The sequence below is a fragment of the Heptranchias perlo genome, chromosome 11 (assembly GCF_035084215.1).
Source record: "Heptranchias perlo isolate sHepPer1 chromosome 11, sHepPer1.hap1, whole genome shotgun sequence".
Classification (NCBI taxonomy): Eukaryota; Metazoa; Chordata; class Chondrichthyes; order Hexanchiformes; family Hexanchidae; genus Heptranchias; species Heptranchias perlo.
In genome coordinates, this window is record NC_090335.1 from 48,713,400 (window position 1) to 48,735,081 (window position 21,682).

At 42.2% G+C, this 21,682-nt stretch overlaps 1 protein-coding gene across 4 annotated transcripts in view; it reads right to left on the reverse strand.

Moving 5' to 3' along the window:
- tent5c (terminal nucleotidyltransferase 5C) overlaps nt 1-21,682 on the reverse strand; it is a 128,907-nt gene that overhangs the window by 83,679 nt on the left and 23,546 nt on the right. For 2 of the 4 annotated variants that reach the window (XM_067992951.1, XM_067992952.1), the window contains one exon: nt 15,813-20,520. The exons of the other annotated variants lie outside the window; for them this stretch is intronic. In XM_067992951.1, the coding sequence (XP_067849052.1) occupies nt 19,342-20,496 (1,155 nt within the window). In that variant the 5' untranslated portion in view covers nt 20,497-20,520 and the 3' untranslated portion in view covers nt 15,813-19,341. Of the gene's footprint in view, nt 1-15,812; nt 20,521-21,682 lie in introns of those variants that run through there. 4 annotated transcript variants of the gene reach the window in all.

The window sequence follows — 21,682 nt, forward strand, 5'->3', positions numbered from 1 at the left end:
GGCAACCTTCTGTGCCTCTCAGCATTCTCTAATGGACCCATCCTGGTATCTGTCATTGCCTCCTTAAGAGTAGCAACTCCAACTGCCTCATCCTCCACTCTCACTGACTTTCCTACCTAACACCACTTTTAGGTGCAAACTTCATCAACCTCCTTCCCATCCCACTCACTGTCACTGGCCTCTGCTGGCAGATAAATAATCACCACTCCTCTCCGCTTTTCCCTCCAGAATGTTTGCTCACTCATGAACAAGCCCTTGCCATCCACAACCTTAATGTAGATGATCATATTAACATCCTAGCTTTGATTGAAACTTGGCTCATAGGTGGTGATGCTTTTCCCCTTACTGAAGCATCGGAACATAGGAACAGGAGTAGGCCAATCAGCTTCTCGAGCCTGTTATCATAGTATCATAGTATGGTACAACACAGAAGGAGGTCATTTGGCCTATTGTGCCTGTGTCGGCTCTTTGAAAGAGCTATCCAATTAGTCCCACTCTCCTGCTCCTTTCCCATAGCCCTGTAATCTTTTTCCCTTCAAGTATTTATCCAATTCCCTTTTGAAAGTTACTATTGAATCCACTTCCACCACCCTTTCAGGCAGTGCATTCCAGATCATAACAACTTGCTGTGTAAAAAAAATTTCCTCATGTCGCCTCTGGTTCTTTTGCCAATCACCTTAAATCTGTGTCCTCTGGTTATCAACCATTCTGCAACTGGAAACAGTTTCTCCTTATTTACTCTATCAAAATCCTTCATGATTTTGAACATCTCTATCAAATCTCCTCTTAATCTCCTCTGCTCTAAGGAGAACAACCCCAGCTTCTCTAGTCTTTCCACATAACTGAAGTCCCCGATCCCTGCTACCATTCTAGTAAATCTCTTCTGCACCCTCTCTAAAGCCTTGACATCCTTCCTAAAGTGTGGTGTCCAGAATTGAACACAATACTCCAGCTGTGACCCAACCAGTGTTTTATAAAGGATCAGCATAACTTCCTTGCTTTTATACTCTGTGCCTCTATTAATAAAGCCCAGGATCCCATATGCTTTTTTAAAAGCCTTCTCAACTTGTCCTGCCACCTTCAAAGATTCTGCCATTCAATTTGATCGTGGCTGATCTGTATCTTAACTCCATCTACCCGCCTTGGTTCTATAACCCTTAATACCTTGCCGAACAAAAATCTATCAATCTGAGTTCTGAAATTTTCAATTGACCATGCCTCTCCACCTGGCAATACTTGCCAAAATCTGCCTCGCCCAAACCGTTGGCATGGACCTTATCACCAAGTCACATCTTGACCTGTCTCCTACTCATAAGGCAACTTATCCTACTTCAACAACTTCAGCCTCTTCCACTCCTCTTGCCTCGCTTTTAAAAATCTCATCATTAGGAAAACCAGGTCTACATGCGGCCTAGCAGGCAATGCTTAAAGGGGTCGCTGCAGGCCGCAACCAACAAAGTAAGTGTTTAAAATAAAACTTACCTAAATGTGGAGCCAGGAGTGCAGCCTGATCTTCGAGTCCTCTTCTCTGGTGAGCTTTCTATGGATGGTTATTCGGTGTCTGCAGCTCACTGGCTCGATGATATTGAGGCCAAAGGCTCAATATTAGATAAGCCTTGGGCCTTTCCATTCGGGCGCAGTGATCACTCCCTGCACCCCCTGCATGCCCCTTTTTGGGCGCACTTGAATTTCTAGGCCGAGATCCAGTTCAGATCACAAATAAGTTTCAATGTTACACTCTCAGGTTCAACTATCATGTTAGCAGACACAGAGCAACCAGACCGGCTAAGGGAGTGACTGACACCATTGAACCCAAGTAGATATCTGCAGCAGACCCAAATTTGTAACACTCCCTAAACCCCACTTCCTACAGCATCCACCCCAGAAAAATTCTCCCCCCAGTCACTAATAACCACACTTTCAAACTCCCAACTGCCTAGTGTTTGATCCTCAATTCACCATGGTATTGCTGCAGCTCCTCCTCAAACACGTTCTTAAAATCCTCTCCCCTGCCCATTCCGTCTTCACCTCCAACAAGTGCAAAGAGCTCATATATTTCTTCTTCACCAACACAGCAACCATCCGTTCAGCTGCTTCTATTGCTTCCCCTTCCCTTTCTCCATGCCCACAAAGCTAACCACACCTCCCCCTGTGCTCCCACTGGAACTCTAGCTCGGTGCCTATCTTTAATTTCCTGGCTGGCATCCCAGCCTGCTTACTCCTAAATTCTAAATTGTTCAAAACTCTGATGCTTGTATCCTATCCCACATCAAGTCCAACTTGTCTATTACCCATCCTCACTGACCTATATTGACTCCCAGGCCCCAAATTTTCAAATTTAAAATTTGTGTCCTTGTCTTTAAACATGGTTTCACCCCTCCCTAGCTCTGTATGCTCTTCCAGCCCAATCTAGCCAGAACTCTCCATTCCTTTGACTCTGGTCTCTTGTTATTGTGGCACTTTTTGGCAGGCAAATGAAATTAGTGCCTGACACATTAGTCCTCATTATTGAATTGCTGGCACCACTGATAATTTCTAATTGTTATTTTAAACTTCTTACTCTGCCACAGCTTTGGCATTCTGCTCATTCACATGCATGGAGAGGCATGCTTTCTAGGGAAAATCATGGACCCCGTAGCAACAATTAATCTAGAAACCCAGGGGCTGGGGGAGGAAGGAGAATGAGTGAGAAAAGTTGCATCACAAGGCTGTCTTCAATCGGTAAAGATGAATGAAGCACTGCTACAAAAGACCACAGGCATGTTGATAATTCTGGTTCTACCACGCCCTTTATCATACCATTGCTCTGCTTCTGTCTGTGGTTGACACATGGCTGTTATGTGCCATTGGTGGTGACTAGTACCATTCTTCCACTCTTCATTCTCCTTCAACAAGGATGCCATAGATTAACTTAAAATAATGAAATTACGGGAGCTTTCTGGAAGGAGGCATTGACCTACATGATCCTATTCTGGTGGTCACATATCATGCCCATATTGAAATAAACTCCCTTTTGCTCATCATTGGTCCAAATCATACATACATAGCGTCAACCTTGGCTCAGTGGTAGGACTCTCATCTCTGAGTCAGAAGGTTGTGGGTTCAAGTCCCACACAATCTAGGCTGACACTTTAATGCAGTACCAAGAGAGCAATGCACTGTTGGAAGTGCCGTCTTTCAGGTGAGATGTTAAACCGGGGCCCCATTGGTCCTCAGGTGGATGTAAAACATCCCATAGCACTATTCAAAGAAGAGCAGGGGAGTTCTCTCCAGTGACCTGGCCAATATTTATCCCTCAACTAACTTCATTAAAACAGATTATCTGATCATTGTCTCATTGCCGTCTGTGCGACCTTGCGGTGTCCAAATTGGCTGCCATGTTTCCCCACATTACAACAGAGTCTACATTTCAAAAGTACTTCATTGGCTGTAAAGTGCATTGGGACGTCCTAGCATCATGGAAGGTGCTATAACAATGCAAATTCTTTCTTATACATACATAGAACTTACAACACAGAAACAGACTGTTCAGCCCAACCAGTCCATTTACCCTCTACATAAGCAAATAATCCTAATCATGTTTACTTGCCCTGTTCCCTAGTTCCTTTATCACCTTTTCTTTCATCCATCTAGCCAATCTAATCTTATTGACGCAGTTTCAGCCACAACCACGAACCCTGGAGGTGAATTCCACAGCATCATAACTCTAAAGAAGGTTCTCTTGTTCTCTGATCTAAATCTCTTACATTAAATCTTAAGAGCATAAGAACATACGAAATAGGAGCAGGAGTAGGCCATACATCCCCTCGAGCCTGCTCCGTCATTCAATAAGATCTTCTTACCTCAACTCTACTTTCCTGCCCTATCCCCATATGTCTTGATTCCCTTAGTGTCCAAAAATCTAGTGATCTCAGACTTGAATATACTCAACGACTGAGCATCCACAGCCCTCTGGGATAGAGAATTCCAAACTTCACAACCCTCTGAGTGAAAAAATTTTTCCTCATCTTGATCTTAAATGGTCGACCCCTTGTCTTGAGACTATGACCCCTAGTTCTAAACTCTCCAGCAATGGGAAACAGCCTCTCAGCATCTACTCTGTCAAGCCCTCTAAGAATTTTATACATTTCAATGAGATCGCCTCTCATTCTTCTAAACTCCAGAGAATATAAGCCCATTCTACTCAATCTCTCTTCTTAGGACAACCCTCTCATCCCAGGAATCAATCTAGTGAACCTTCGTTGCACCCACCTCTAAGGCAAGTATATGCTTCCTTAGGCAAGGAGACCAAAACTGTACACAATACTCCAGGTGTAGTCTCACCAGAGCCCTATATAATTGAGCAAGGCCTCCTTACTCTTATACTCCAACCCCCTTGCAATAAAGGATAACATACCATTTGCCTTCCTAATTGCTCGCTGTACCTGTATGTTAACTTTCTGTGAATCATGTACAAGGACACCCAAAATCCTCTGACTAGCAACATTTCTTAGTCTCTCAACTTTTAAAAAATATTCTGCTTTTCTATCCTTCCTACCAAAGTAGATAATTTCACGTTTCCACACATTATACTCCATCTGCCACTTTCTCGCCCACTCACTTAACCTGTCTATATCCCTTTACAGTCTCTTTGCGTCCTCCTCCACAGCTTACTTTCCCACTTAGCTTTGTATCATCAGCAAAGTTGGATACATTACACTCGGTCCCCTCATCTAAGCCATTGATATATATTGTAAAGGCACTGATCCTCATGGCATCCCACTAGTTACAACCTGCCAATCTGAAAATGACCTATTTATTCCTACTCTCTGTTTTCTGTCCGTTAATTAATCCATGCTAATATATTACCCCGAGTCCGATGAGCGAGTCGAATGCCTTTTGAAAATCCAAATATACTACATCCACTGGTTTCCCTTTATCTACCCTGCTAGTTACACCCTCAAAAAACTTGAATAGATTTGTCAAACACTATTTCCCTTTCATCAAACCGTGTTGACTCTGCCTAATCATATTATGATTTTCTAAGTGGCCTGTTACTTAATAATAGATTCTAGCATTTTCCCTACTGCTGATGTCAGGCTAACTGGCCTATAGTTCCATGTTTTCTCTCTCCCTTCTTTCTTGAATAGCGAGGTTACATTTGCTACCTTCCAATCCATGGGATCGTTCTGGAATCTAGGGAATTTTGTACCTACAGCCCCTCATTCTAGGCCCCTCAACTACTGGTGATAGTCTGCTTCTAACTACCCTATCCTATTCTTTCATAATTTAAAAAACTTACATATGAACATACGAACATATGAATTAAGAACAGGAGTAGGCCATTCGGCCCCTCGACCTTGCTCTGCCATTTGATAAGATCATGGCTAATCTGATAGCGACCTCAACCCTACTATAACCTTTGACTCCCTTGTGAATCAGGAATCTGTCTAACTCAGCTTTAAAAATATTCAATGACCCTGCCTCCACTGCCCTCTGGGGAAGTGAGTTCCACAGACTCACAACCCTCTGAGAGAAATAATTTCTCCTCATCTCCGTCTTAAATGGGAGACTCCTTATTTTTAAACTGTGGCCCCTAGTTCTAGTCTCTCCCACAAGGGGAAACATCCTCTCAGCATCTACCCCTTCAAGTCCCCTCAGGATCTTATATGTTTCAATAAGATCACCTCTCATTCTTCTAAACTCCAGTGCATACAGGCTCAACTTGTCCAACCTGTTCTCATCCCAGGAATCAGTCAAGTGAACCTTCTCTGAACTGCCTCCAAAGCAATTATGTCCTTTCTTAAATATCGAGACCAAAACTGCACACTGTATTCTAGATGTGCTCTCACCAATGCCCTGTACAACTGTAGCAAAACATCTCTACTTTTATATTCCATTCCCCTTGCAATAGATGACAACATTTTATTAGCCTTCCTAATCACTTGCTGTACCTGTATACTAACCTTTTGTGATTCATGCACTAGGACACCCAGATCTATCTGTACCTCAGAGTTCTGCAATTTCTCTCCATTTAAATAATATACTGCTTTTCTATTCCTCCTGCCAAAGTGGACAAGTTCACATATTCCCACATTATACTCCATCTGCCAAATTTTTGCCCATCCACTTAACCTATCTATATCTCCTTGCAGGATCCTTATGTCCTCTTCACAACTTACTTTCCTACCCACCTTTGTGTCATCAGCAAATTTAGCAACCATACATTCGGTCCCTTCATCCAAGTCATTGATATAGATTGTAAATAGTTGCGGTCCAAGCTCTGATCCCTGTGGCACTCCACTCGTTACATCTTGCCAACCTGAAATTGACTAATTTTTGCCTACTCTCTGTTTCCTGTTAGCCAACCAATCCTTTATCCATGCTAATATGTTACGCCCTACACCATGAGCTCTTACTTTGTGTAGTAGCCTTTGATGTGGCACCTTGTCAAAAGCCTTCTGGAAATCCAAGTACACCACATCCACAGGATCCCCTTTATCTACGTTGCTTGTTACTTCCTCAAAGAACTCTAATAAATTAATCAAACACGATTCCCCTTTCACAAAGCCATGTTGACTCTGCCTGATTGCATTGAGATTTTCTAAGTGCCCTGGTATAACATCCTTAATAATAGATTCTAGCATTTTCCCTATGACAGATGTTAAGCTAACTGGCCTGTAGTTTCCTGCTTTCTGGCTCCCTCCTTTCTTGAATAGAGGAGTTACATTCGCTATTTTCCAATCTGATGGGACTCCTCCAGAATCTAGGGAATTTTGGAAAATTAATACCAATGCATCTACTATCGCTGCAGCCATTCCTTTAAGACCCTAGGATGAAGACCGTCAGGACCTGGGGACTTGTCAGCTTTTAGTTCTAATATTTTTTTCAGAACCCTTTCCCTGGTGATTGTAAATGTTTTAAGTTCCTCCCTCCCTTTCACCTCTTGATTTACAATTATTTCTGGCATGTTATTTGTATCCTCTACAGTAAAGACGGACACAAAATATCTGTTCAATTCATCTGCCATTTCCTTATTCTCCATTATTAATTCCCCAAACTCACTCTCTAGAGGACCAATGCTCACTTTACTTACTCTTTTCCTTTTTAAATACCTGTAGAAACTCTTACTATCTGTTTTTATATTTACTTCTATCATATTGCCCCAAATTGCATATGGGTGCAGTCAATGACCTTCTGGAGTCTAGGAAAGCAAGCACTTTTAAAAATTGTATTGCCCTCACTTGTTGCTGCTGACAGTCAGTGACCAAGGGACGAATCTGTTGGCTGTGCCGAATAATGCATCCATTACCTCCTCAATACACCTGCAAACAACAAACTGCCCGTCACTATTGATACCCTCAGTGCTAATCTAGCAGGAACCCAACCTATGAAAATTGGCCATGGCTTTGACAGCCATTGACAATGACTTTTATTAAATTTCAAAATATACTTTATTTCATAGAATTTAAAGATACACACAGTTCAATGTAAATATCATAATTCCAAACCAGTACATTTCAAACCAAGAACACCACAGATCGTATACAAAGTTATCTCATTATTACAATTCAAACACAGTATTTCTTATGACTCATGATGTACAATACAAGGTAGGCTGGCCTTACACGGTGGCTGCTCCCCATAGAGCCTTTGCGAAGGCCACACCTCGCCTTAGTGCTTCCCGCAGCATGTACACCTGGACCTTGGAGTTTGCCAGTCGGCAACACTCGGTCATGGATAGCTTTCAGCTGGAACATCAGTATGTTTCGGGCAGACCAAAGGGCCTCCTTCACTGAGTTGATGGTCTTCCAGCCGCAGGTGATATCTGTCTCAGTGTGCGTCTCAGGGAGCAGCCCGTAGAGCACAGCGTCCTGTGTTGCCGAGCTGTTAGGGGTGAACTAGGACAGATAGGAACGCATCTCTCTCTATGCCCTCTACGCAAAGGGGTAGCCCATCAGGAGGTGAACGATGGTCTCCTCCTCACCACCCCCCACACCTCGAGGGCAGCTCGCGGTGCTGATGAGGTTCCATGTGCGTTGGACGGACCGCACTGGGAGGGCCTATCTCACCATCATCCAGGCTACATCCTGGTGCCTGTTGGTCAGTTCTGGCGATGAGATGTCCTGCCAAATGGCATCGACCGTCTGGTCGGGGGAGAAACCGATCGAGTCAACCCTCTCCTTTCCTTGCAGGACTCTTAGAATGTTTCGTGTTGACCACTATCTGACGGCCTTGTGGTCGAAGGGGTTCCTCCTCAGGAACTTCTTCATCTGGGACAGATGGGAGGGGCGGTCCAGCTGGACGGGACGTCCTGCACCTGCTCGGCCAGCGTGGCCAGACCCAGCCTTCTCAATGTGCTGGATAGGTAGAAACTCAGCACGTAATGACACTTGGTGTTTGCGTACTGGGGCTCTATACATATCCTGAGGCAACCACACACAAAGATGGCCATCAGGATCAGAGTGGCATTGGGGACGCTCTTCCCCACTTTGTCTGGAGGCTCGTACATGGGGCCCTGCAGTCGCGTTCTACCTTGGACCTCCAGACAAAATGGAAGATAGCTTGGGTGACTGTGACAGCAAAGCTGTGGGGAATGGGCCAGACCCTGGCCACGTAGAACAACACCACGAGTACCTCACACCTTATCACCAGGTTCCTGTCGGTTATGTAGAAGGATTGCCCCACCCACATACCAAGCTTCTGTTTGGCCTTGGCAATCCGCACCTCCCAGTTCTTTGTGCAGGCCAGGGGCCCCCCAAACAAGATCCCCAGCACCCTCAAGTAGTTGGATCTGACGGTGAAGGGGACAAGGGACCGGGTCCCCCACCTGCCAAAAAACATGGCCTTGCTTTTACTTCAGTTCACTCTGGCCCCCGAGGCCAGCTCAAAATGGTCGCAGATGCCCATCAGCATGTGGACCGACTGCTGATCGGAGCAAAAGACGTTGATGTCTTCCATGTACAGGGAATCCTTAACCTGAGAGCCTCTGCTGCCCGATACCTGCATCCTTCCTGATGGACGCGTCAAACGGCTCAATACAACATACGAACAAGACCGCACACAGCTGTCACACATCACGTGGAGCTTCTCATGCGGGAGATGGCACAGCTCTGTCACTGCTTCCCTGCTAAGCATAAGACTCCTTAGACTCATGTCATGGTCAGGTAGCTTTGCATAGTATGGAAAAAAACTTTGGCCTGGTTTTTCCAATATAGCGCTACGCTGGTGGAAGTGAGGTGGGCAGGTACTACCGCCCGCCTGCTGTTTGCGGCACTGGTCCTATCACAATTTGCAAAGTTAGCTTATTTAAATATTTTTGAGGCAGCTCCCACAGCTTTTATGCCCCCAATTGGTATTCACTGTAGGGAGAAGAGGGCAGCAAGAGCTATGCTGCTGGAAGATTTAAAGTCCTCCAGCAAGTTAAAGAGGCAGATTTCTGAAACCAAAAGGAAAGTTATGATGGCAGCCCATTCAGGGCAAAGATCAGCAAATTTCTTTTGAGGGTGAACTGGAGGTGCTTCTGCAAGAAAGAAGAGCTTTTTGGTTCTACAGGAAGACAGCTGTCCTGACTAACATCAGCATCCAGAGGCAGGTGGCTTTTGCTGTTACTGCTACCTCCTCCACCCTACCTATTGTAGTGGAATGTAGGAAAATGTATAATGATTGCACAAGACCAGGTACGAGGACTTATTTGAAGCTCTCTGGAAGCCTCTATGGTACCATGTTACCCTTAACTTCACTAGTAAGCATTAGGGTGCAGCACCCCTTGCTGCTTTTCACATATCCTTGCAACCTTAGCATAGTCTTACGTGATTCTGTGAACATCCCCTTACCAAGTTTGATGGCAGTGCTAAGCCTGTTAATATCCAGGCATCATTGCATATGCTACCACAACTATGCCTTTAACAAGAGTATTAATAGAGAATATGACAGATTTTTATTTAGGAAGTAACGCTGACAAAGATCAACTTTGTTATTTGAGTGAAGGGGGATGGTGAACAGGTCAGGTTAGGTTTGCAGGACTGATGGGTAGTGTTTAGGAGAAGATTTGCCTGAGGAGACTGCTCCTGATTTGTTTGGCCATACGAATGGTGTTTTCCTCTGCAGCCTCTTAGGCTTCATCCAGGTAGGTATAGCAGAGCAGGGAAGTGTGGGAAAGAGGAATGGAGAGAAGACAGTTGCAGTCATGAGAATAGTCAGCACTACAAATCCTTTTCAGCTGTTCAGTGAGTTCTTGAAGCTTTCTTAACAAAAAACTGGATTAAAAGTAATAAAACTAAATAAATTGCCAACACTTAGTTGCATCTGTTCGATACAGTTGAATTCTATGTTGGTTACAAAGAGTATAATGACAAAAATTGTGTGTATGATGTTACTGTCATCATGCCCTCATTTAAATGCTGAAGTCAGAAGTGAGTAGCTACTTCTTGCATCACACGTCAGTAAAGGCAGAAAATGAAATCCAGGCAAAAGTCATCAGGGTCACAGCAGACCACGTCACACCATTTTCTAACATCCCCACTCCACTATACCTGGCTGCCTCTGTTCTAGACAAGATGAAACAGCTGGTCATAGTCTAAATTATCTAGTCCCTTTAGAATCCTAAAAACAATTATATCACCACTGAACCATCTCTTTCCCAGTATGAACATGCCCAATTTACATAATCGCTCCTCGTAATCCAATTTCTCCATCCACTCAATCATTCTGGTTGTTCTCTTCTGTATCCCTTCAAAAGCTACAATATCATTTTTGAACTGTATACAGTATTCCAACTGCAGCTGTACCAATGATTTGTAAATTGGTAGGATTAGCTCACTTATATGCCTCAAGCTCCTCTCCTAAAAACTATGTTGCCCATAATGTTCAAAACCCAGGAATTCCCAGTAACTATTTCAGGATATTAAATCAAGGGTTGTCCTGTTTAAATTGAGAGTCTGTTTGAAAATCTCAAAAAGAAACAATCAATTTGAAACTCCTGAAAGGAAAAAAAGTTAGTTTCAGTTTCAATTTCCAAGTAACAGTTCTGGTTAATTAGGCTCCCACAGTGGCAAGAAATTCTAGAAAAAGAAAATATTTTAAAAAGACAGGTGATCTTATTTTGTTCCGTTAGGTGCAAGGTTGTAAATATATAACGACATTACTAGATCTCCAAGAGGTATTGCTCACGAGTGAGAAGATCCACTGTTTTATAGAATGATGTTTATGCCACATAGGGGTTGGCATCAGGTCCACTGAAGTTGATCTAGACCATATTTCAGTTCCTAGAGTCATTGGCTTACAGAGGTCACGCTCCTGGCCTCCAGTAGAAAGCTCTAGCAGCCTGGGGTGGGGGGTGGTGGAGGGTTACTGCACCAGGCTTCAGGGGTCTGCCGCAACAGGAGGAAGGCAGCAGCCATCAAATTACCCAACAAAAATTTGAATTTAAAATTTCTGGCACTGTTACTGGGACCTTGCACAGTGCCTACTGAGTATAGGTGCATTAGTATAGGTGTCTTGACTATTCTTTCTTCAGGGCTCCCTCTGCCAACTTTTGAATGCTGGACATCAGGGCCCCACTGCTACAACCTTTGCTATTAATTTTTAAGTAACTGTCTATAATTGCTATTCAAATTGCTAGATGACCCTATGACTATTTATGTGTGTTAAATTTAAAGAGTATGCAACTACTTGCATTTATATAGCACCTTTAATGTAGTAAAACATCCCAAGGCACATCACAGGGGGGTTAGCAAACAAAATTTAATATTGAGCCACATAAGGAGATATTAGCTTGGCCAAAGAGGTAGGTTTTAAGGAGCGTCTTACAGGAGGAGAGAGGGGTTTAGGTAAGGGAATTCCAGAGCTTAGGACCAAGACAGCTGATGGCACAGCTGCCAATGGTGGAGCGATTCAAAATCAGGGATGTGCAAGAGGCACAAATTGGAGGTGTGCATAGATTTTGAGGGTTGTCGGGCTGGAGAAAGTCACAGAGATAGGGAGGGCAAGGCCATGGAGGGATTTGAACACAAGGATGAGAATTTTAAAATTGAGGCGTTGCCAGACCAGGAGCCAATGTAGATCAGCGAGCACAGGGGTGATAGGTGAACAGGACTTTGTGCAAGTTAGGATATGGGCAGCAGAGTTTTAGATGAGCTCAAGTATATGGAGGGTGGAAGATGGGGGGCTGGCCAAGAGAGCATTGGAATAGTCGAGTCTAGAAGTAACAAAGGAACAGATGAGGGTTTCAGCAGTAGATGAGCTGAGGCAGGGGCAGAGACGGGCGATGTTACGGAAGTGGAAGTAGGCAGTCTTGGTGATGGAACGGATATGAGGTCGGAAGCTCATCTCAGGGTCAAATAGAACACCAAGGTAGCGAACAGTCTGGTTCAGCCTCAGACTGTAGCCAGGGAGAGGGATGGAGTGGGTGGCTAGGGAACAGAGTTTGTGGCGGGGACTGAAGGCAATGCCTTCAGTCTTCCCAATATTTAGTTTGAGGAAATTTCTGCTTATCCAGTACTGGATGTCAGAAAAGCAGTGAGACAATGGAGCTGTCATCAGTATACATGTGGAACCGGATGTTGTGTTTTCGGATGATGTCACCGAGGGGCAGCGTGTCGATGAGAAATAGGAGGCAGCCAAGGATAGATCCTTGGGGGTCTCTAGAGGCAACGGTGCAGGAACTAGAAAAGAAGCCATTGCGATTCTCTGGCTACGACTAGATAGACAAGAATGGAACCAGGCGAGCGCAGTCCCACCCAGCTGGATGATGGAGGAGAGATGTTGGAGGAGGATGGTGTGGTCAACCACGTCAAAGGCTGCAGACAGAACGAGAAGGATGAGGAGGGATAGTTTACCACGTCCGTGTCACGGTATAGCTGTCAGTTCCATTCAATTGAAAGCTGAGGTTGGCTATTCAAGTGCCTGTCAGGAGGTAGAAAGCAAACTCCTGACTGTTGAACAACGAAAGCAAATAGTTTGATCAAAGTCCACCTTTAAAGGGGTCGTGTTTATTCCATCATTTGTGACTTTGATAAGGGCCGTTTCAGTTCTGTGGTGGGGCGGAAACCTGTTTGAAGGGATTCAAACATTAAGGTGCAGGAAAGATGGGTACAGATTTGGGCAGTGACAACACATTCAAGGACTTGAAGAAAGGAAGGTTGGAGATGGGACAGTAGTTTGCAAGGATGGAGGGGTCAAGGGTGGTTTATTTTTTTGAGGAGGGGGTTGATGACAGCAGATTTGAACAGGAAGGAGATTGTAACTAAGGAGAGGGAACCGTTAACAATATTAGCTAACATGGGGGCCGGGAAGGGAAGTTGGGTGGTCAGAATAGGATCGTGGGAGCACGAGATGGGTCTCATGAGCTCGGAGGCCATGAGGGAAGATTGGAGAGAAACTAGAGAAAGATGCAAAGAATTGAGAAATAATTGTGGTTTACAGTCAATAAATAGTTGTCAGAAGTCATCAGACAACCAGTCATGCACTGTGATGATTTAGCAAGAAAATGGTCAATTCATTCAGTACCTTGGGGTTATCCTAACTGAGAGTTGGAGGTAAATTCAAATTCAATCCGAACTGGGTGAAGAACATTTAGTGAGCCAAACTTGGGCATCATGCACTATTAGACCTAAACTGGGCAGTAAACCTAGACTGCTCCTTAAGGAGGAGTTAAGGTGAAGGGGTTATGGATTCATCGGATTCCTTCGCCTATGTAGCAGGATACCAAACACCAGTGTTCTTACATTATACCAATTTCCACTCAGATTCTTATAGCCTCAGACTGAAATTTAAGGTGAAATTAGGGATAGCTTTGTGCTGCAGGCCTGCACACATAAACTCATTTTATGCATGATCCTTGCTGCCACAGTGTGGACTGTATTCAAACTAAAGTCTGAGGTTTATTGAAAGGACAATGTCTTATCCCACTGTGCCCCCCAACACAAGTTATAGTTGTAACACTAGGCCTATTATGCAATCACAGGAGGATCGCTTCAGTTTTTAACTTTTTAAAAATAAGAGTGCACAACATTAAAATTTTTGCCCTCCTGAACCAACATTTTAGAAAGGGAAAAATCTGGCTTAGAGCTTACTTTTCATATGTGACAGGTCAATCCAATGCGTTCCTTTAAAGGCAAACCTGACACCAGTACCACATTGCTGGAGATGGGTTAATGAATCTTATCAAGTTCAATAACCTTAAATTTACCTCTACATTGACCTATTCACAAAATGCTGCACTCTATAGAGTGAATGAACATTATATTGCATTCAATTAAAAAACTTAAAAGTATCAAGCTGTAAACAAAATCAATGGGAGTCCTTTTTTTAAGCCCACAAGGACTCATTGCTTCAAATCTCCTACCCATCCACGTATTAGACAACACATTAACAATTTGGGAATCGCAAGTACAATTTCAAAATTTGTGGACGACACCAAATTGGGGACGTAGTTAATACAAGGGAGAAATATGGCAAAATGCATGAGGACATTAATAAACTTGCAGAATGGACATATAATTGGCAAATTAATTTAAATATAGACGAGTGTGAGGTAGTGCATTTTGGTAGGAAGAATAAGGAGGCCACATACTGCTTGGATAATAAGAGTCTAAATGGGGTAGAGGAGCAAAGGGATCTCGGGGTACAGACATACAAATCACTAAAAGTAGTGATGCAAATGAATAAGGCCATAACAAAAAAAGGCAAACCAAGCATTAGGGTTCATTTCTAGAAGGATATAATTGAAAAGCAGAGAAGTTATGTTAAACTTGTATAGAACCTTGGTTAGACCACACTTGGAGTATTGTGCACAGATTTGGTCTCCATATTATAAAAAGAATATAGAGGCATTGGAGAAGGTGCAAAAAAGATTCACAAGGATTAACTCAGGATATACTTATCAGGAAAAGCTGAACAGGCTGGGGCTCTTTTCTCAAGAAAAAAAAGACTAAGAGGTCTTTAAGATAATGAAAGTGTTTGATCGGGTAGACGTAGAGAAAACGTTTCCATTTGTGGGGGAGACCAAAACAAGAAGTTTTCAATATAAGATAGTCACTAATAAATCCAATAGGGAATTCAGGAGAAACGTCTTTACCTAAAGAGTGGTAACAATGTGGAACGTGCTACCACAAGGAATAATTGAGGCAAATAGCATAGATACATTTAAGGGGAAGCTAGATAAGCACGAGGGGGAAAGGAAAGGTTATGTTGATAGGGTTAGATGAAGTAGGGAGGGAGGAGGCTCGTGTGGAGCATAAATGCCGACATAGACCAGTTGGGCCAATTGGCCTGTTTGTGCTGTAGTTTTGATGTAACTTATATAGCACCTTTAACATAGTAAAACGTCCCAAGATATTTCACAGGGATGGAATCAGGCAAAAATTGATCAAGTCAAAGAAGTAGACATTAGGATAGGTGACCAAACACTTGGTCAAAGAGGTACATGTTATGCAGTGTCTTGAAGGAGCAGAGACAGGTGGAGAGGCAAAGAGCTCTGGGAAGGGAATTTCAGAGCTTAGGGCCTAGATAACCGAAGGCAAATACTCATATATGGTTAAAAGTTCACAGTATCCTTCACACAAACTCATAATAAGCTGTGGGAACAAAGTAAAATTACTACTGAAGATACATTACTCAGTATGTAATATACAGAATTGTAAGCAGACTTGTGCAGCAATTCAGTTATCTTTTTCTACACATCATCCAGACCTTGTATGATCTGGCACATCCAGTTTGCTCCCTTGCTCCACAAGAACTGCAAACCACAAGACATCAGAAATTTCTCAAATATTTGTAGGACAGAAATAAAAGGACACCAATCAGCAAATGGTTTAAAAAAAACAAACAAATTCTGTTGAGTGGACCTTTCATTGGGTAGTCTTTATTGTCAAATAGGGACCAAAGGTCTACAAGTTCTCTGGTTTGTACAAAGCGTGTACAGCAGCACAACACATTCTGGAAACAATTTTTTTTAATATATAAACACACTGCCAGTAACAGCTCGTAGAGTAAATCTGGAAATAAAAATACATTTTTAATTCTCGCAGGAGTAAAAGTGTTTCAGTCCCGATCATCTTCATACTTTACCGTCCCACCCCAAAAACACAAAAAAAAAATGGGGCGAGATTAGTTGTTTTCCTTTTTCCTCCTGCCCTTAACAGGAAAATAACTGGTTTTATGGTACAAAAACTGAAAAAAAAATGTACACTGACCTATGAAGAGAATGCCAATGTATCATTCACACTCACACCCAGAATCTACACAATCCTGAACTAGACATTACTCAGAGTATCTGGTTTAGCTGCATGTTTTGCAATATTAATATGCAGGAGCAAGCACCCTCAATACTGAGCACACTTGTAGCTCCTGGAAAAGCAAAGGAACCATATAAAAATACCCTCTCTAGACTTCCCTGTTGATTCAGTGGGTAAATCCACCATGTGGGATAGCCACAAACCATACAGACCAGGAATGTCCCAGGTTTGATGGGCTATCTGTGCTGAGTTAGCACCTCATCAGCTGGCCTTAGTTTTTTTCCCCTGGCTGAGAAAGAAGTCAGCATTCCCATTTCAGGTCACTACCTGGTGACTCTCCCAGAAAGTGCATTTTTGGGTGTCTATGTGAGGACAGATCACATTCAGCTATGCTGCCCTATCCCATGGTTGAACAGTTCATCAACACCATCCAGACTATAAACAAACAATCTCACTGAATTGTGCAAGATATCAGAAGGCTGCCACTGCCTGTAGAATCACACTGCAACAGAGGTCAACACTATATATAGTTCCCAGTGCAATAGAAAGGGTCTAATGTACAACTTTTAAAACTTGCAGATTGCTCCATTTTCCTTGCATAAAACAGGTTCTAGACATACTGGGCAGCAGGTTCCCTTTCATGCACACAATTCTAATCAGGATTCACTGCTGAGCTCATCTGATGAATACTTCAGGTGACTGTGCTGCAATATGAAGATATGGTACAATGCACTTCAATTAATTTTACAATTTAACCTAGGGCTCTTAACTGAACTGCCCATGTTAGCTAGCATTTTTAAAAAATATAACCAAGTTTTACTCCTCACACCTTCCCCAGTATTCTTTTTGATGAAATTGTATTCATGTGTTCAACAAGTGCAGATAATAAATTTCATCAAAAATATATGCAAACCCTTTACATTTGCAAAGTTCTATTCTGCTATTTTCAGTTCCATGTATTCCAGAGCTGGTGTTTTGAAATTCAGCATACAATTTTTATTAAAAAGTTATAATTATCAATAACCTTTGTCCCCTGCACTTTAAAGTACAGCAATACTATGTTCACACTGAATCTGGAAAGTGTGCTGGACCAGTACTCATCCTGCACTGACTGCATTCATTAACGCATAAAAATGTAATGAAGTCTCAAAGGACAAGGCCTCACCAATAGTACACTGTGTTTTTTCCATTTTTTAGTAGTGTGGAAACACCGCATAATTGTATAGTTTTTCTGGTGTTACCATTCATTCTAACGTGTTGAGTGGAGACAATTCAGTTATTTGGTGAATTTAATTAATTCTAGTGAATATACTCATTTATGCCCTTTCTGCTTGCCTTCTCTCTCCTGCAGTATTTAAACCAAATGGGATATGAATGAGTCAGCTTACAAATATCAGGCTCAAGATCATTGGCTTCGAAGCCAGTTTGAGGGGCTTCAGGAGATGTTCTTCATTCTGATCCAATGGTTGAGAGGCTAACAATCCACAAGTTACATTCAAAAGCAAACAGAAAGAGAAGAACGCAAATCTGGTCCAGAGCAAAATGTGAACCAAATTTCATCAAGCTATGCCCTATAAGTGTACTTTAATATCTGAAGTCATCCAAATCTATCCCAAAAAAGACCATTTTGCTGCTCAGCAATTCACTAGATTTAGACAATAGCTTGGCATTACTGTAAAAATACGCTTACAAGAGTTTTTCTACACCTAGAACTCAGCAAAATCCACATTTCTTTTATACCTTGAGCCCGGTTTTTGACAGCCAGTATGCCACACACTGACCGACTTAGAATCCCAGAAAGTTCAAATTACATTTCTATCTATTCTTACTCCAGTATACTCTCTGATGGGGATAAAGGACGGAGATTAAGAATTGACACTTTTATAGAACTCATACCTTTTAAACCCAGTTTTACTAGGCTGGAGAAGAGTACAATGATTTCAGTATACTGAAACTTCTATTGGCTAGGAATGCAGTTCAGATTAAAAGGCTGGTGCAAGCAGCCAAAAGACAACTATTTATATTCCATCATTATAGTGCACAAGCAACAAAAGCATTAGCTTAATTTTCTGCATCAAAAGAATTCAACATTGTAGCTTATTCTAGAGGCGGCTGTACTGAATTAATTAACGTGAACTAAATTGGGAGAGAATATAACTAATCTTCAAGATCTCTCAGCTCAATTTTCTGATTTGGATTAGAGTTTGTAAAGAATAAAGGAAACGTGCCAGTTCTGAAATTTTTCCTTCTAAAATGTTTTTGCAACAAAGAACTTTCTTAACGTTTTATTTACCCTCAAACTTTTCACAAGTATTTCGGTCATTTATTCAGGAGGTAGAAATTTTCAGATTACTCATTCCTTAGAATACTGATGGCCTATCTTGGTTACATGTAAATAATGAGTCAACCGAAATATCACCTGTCTATCTATACAATTTGATTTGCAGTTGTGCACTGGAGCTTTGCAGCTTTATACCACAAGCACACCAATTCTCTTTCCTCTTCCCACCCTCCCCACGAGTCACTACAGGAACTACTTACCATCTTGACTGAAATGTGAGCTATAACTACAAATTTCTAGGTTTGTGGTCTAGCATTCAAAAAAAAACAAGTTACTGAGTAATCACTACTCACCATTGTGCATCCCCTACATTTAGTTTTGTAATTGTTACCATTACACCAGTATGTTTTTTCTTTAATGCTGAATTATTTTGTGAATTGCTTATTGGCATTTTTGCTCAAAAATATTAACAAATTAATTCCTAGTACACAGTGCAAGGAAGATAGATATCCCTTTTAGATTCCCTTTATAGAAACTGAAAGTTACATTTCCAAAACACTATGACACAGTGTACTATCAGGACTCTTGCTAGTGTTGAGTCTCCCTTCCCAAATTTGTGTTCCACCCAAGATAGTGCCATTTTTTTTTTTTTGGATCTTCCCTATAGCAAAAATTAATGTGTGCATATTATCCTTGTATTCTCATTGCAGTTTAATACATGCAACATGTACAACAGCCATAGGGTTTGCTCCCCTCTCATCTAATGTGAATGAAAGAAGCCATTAAGGTGAGCTGAGCTGTGTCAATCTGCACACAAGTCAACTGTGAACATAGCATTACTTATTAGTTGCAGGGAAGCCAGGTAGGGTACGATTGTTGGTATGAGGTGGCAGTGTGCGCTATATAGTAGTTGCTAAAGTTTGCATCACTGACATATGGAGCAGGCTGGTAATAGCAAGTGACATTAGTGACATTGGGGATGATGTTCTGCTCTGCCAGCACCCTGAGGGCCAAGAGGCTGATTAGGTTGAGAGTTTGGCGTCTTTCATGTCCCATCAGACAGACAGTGCTCTCATTCACAACATTCCGCAAGATCATCAGGTAATCGTATTTGCTTTTCTCCTCCCCTATGAAGTGGTTCTGGAGGTAGACTTCCAGTTTTCTCTGTTGTTCAGTAATGTCTGGGAAATCAATAAAGAAACGGGAACACATGTACCGCTGTAAGGATTTGATCTCTTCTTCATGGGCTGGCTTGAATTCTCTGACCAGAAGATTGCAGTATTTCAGCAGTCCTCCTCCTCGGATTTCCTCTGGAGTCTTGGTTGCAATTAGTGTATTCCTGAGGTGGCCTAATGCTTCCTCGAAGTCCCCATATACACTTTCCCCAATCACTGTTGGGTGAAAGTGCTCACTCATTGGGTTCTCAGAGTAATCATAATAAAATAGGAGAGAATCCAAGATGATCTGGAAGGAATCGACACTAAACTCAAACTGTCGACGGAGGGAGTCCACAAATTTCAACTCCACATTCTTCCCATTATTGTTGGAGAGGGAGATTAAGCTCCAACGGTCTGTATCTGTGCAAACTTTCACCATTTTTTGCACATAGACCTCTTTGAGTGTAAGTGGCGTGATTTTTTCCTTGTTGACTCCTTCTGGAAGAAACTCCAACAGACAACCTAACACCACATCTTTTACCAACTGGAATTCAGTTTCCCCTGGTAGATCAACCCCAAAAATTAAGTCCAAATCTTTGTAGTTTAAGCCATTATCCTTTACTAGGACATGGCTGGCTGCTGACCCATTAAGACGGATATCCCGTATTAGAATTCCACTTTCAAAGAGCCTGGTCCTTACAGTCTTAACCACATCTTTGAGTCTGACCTCTAACGTTGGAAAATTTCCACGGCCGTGAATAAGGACCACCTCAGTAAGGACTTCATTCAGACTGCTCACTTGATCCCAGCTCAGCACACTAGTGGCTTTACTTTCTGCCATATTGAGTCTTTGGACTTCAATCAGCTGGAAAGAAAAGAAACAAAATATTACACCATACCTACTTATACACATAAAATAGAACCTCTTTTGAAAGATGTCCAGAACAGCAATAAATACACCAAGGATAAAAGTCCCAAATATTCAACTCTTGAGTGAGAAAGGGCCATTTAAATTTCCAGGCAGTTTGATCTGCATCAAGTCTGAAATTACAGGTTAAAAATGGTTGGAAATTTTCATCCTATACTTAAAAGTTCACTTTTGTATTTACTACTGCCCATTTATAACAAACTACCTTTTTGTGTTACATTAAGTACAGACAGATGGAAACTTCAGTATTGTCATATCCCAGCAGTATAATAACCCATTATGACATTCTTTTTTAAAAAAAATCTTTTTCAGTAAATCCATTGTACCAAGATCAAATGAGTAGCAGCTACTTGAGCTTAGAGTTGCCTTAGATTTTGGGTATATATAGCAGGTGCCAACCCAGCTGATTCTCCTTTGTTTACAAAGTAAAGTTAATTTGTTACATAGTGCGGTATGAACACAAGTAACCAATCAGGTCATCCAAGTTCATGTCAGGGTACCTTGACAATAGTTCTTTTAGAGCCAGTGGCCAACTATTCCTCTAGGCTTCAAAAAAAATAAAATGGCATGTGTGAAAACATTAGTTTGTTGAACAGACTCCAAACTACCTCAGCACTGAGGATCTCAAAAAAGGTTTTACAGCAAGACAAAATATTCAGTAACTCGTGGGGTTACGCCGTGAATCAACTAGCAATTAGAAGGGCTGAATTTTCAAAACGATAAAAGACTTGCAACTTTCTCGGCCTCAAGACATCCCAAAGCACTTTACAGCCAATGAATTAGCGGTCACTGTTGTAACACTGTTGATGTTCAAGAAGGCGGCTCACCACCACCTTCTCAAGGGCAATTAGGGATGGGCAATAAATGCCGGCCTCGTCAGCGACGCCCACATCCCATGAACAAATAAAAAAAATTTAGGAAACACAGCAGCCAATTTAAATAAAGCAAGGTCCCACAAACAGCAATGAGATAAATGACCAGAGGTTTTGGTTGAGGGACCAGAGAGAACTCCCCTGCTCTCCTTCGAATTGTGTCATGGATTATTTTATGTTCACCTTTGGTGTAACGTCTCATCTGAAAGACAGCACCTCCAACAGTG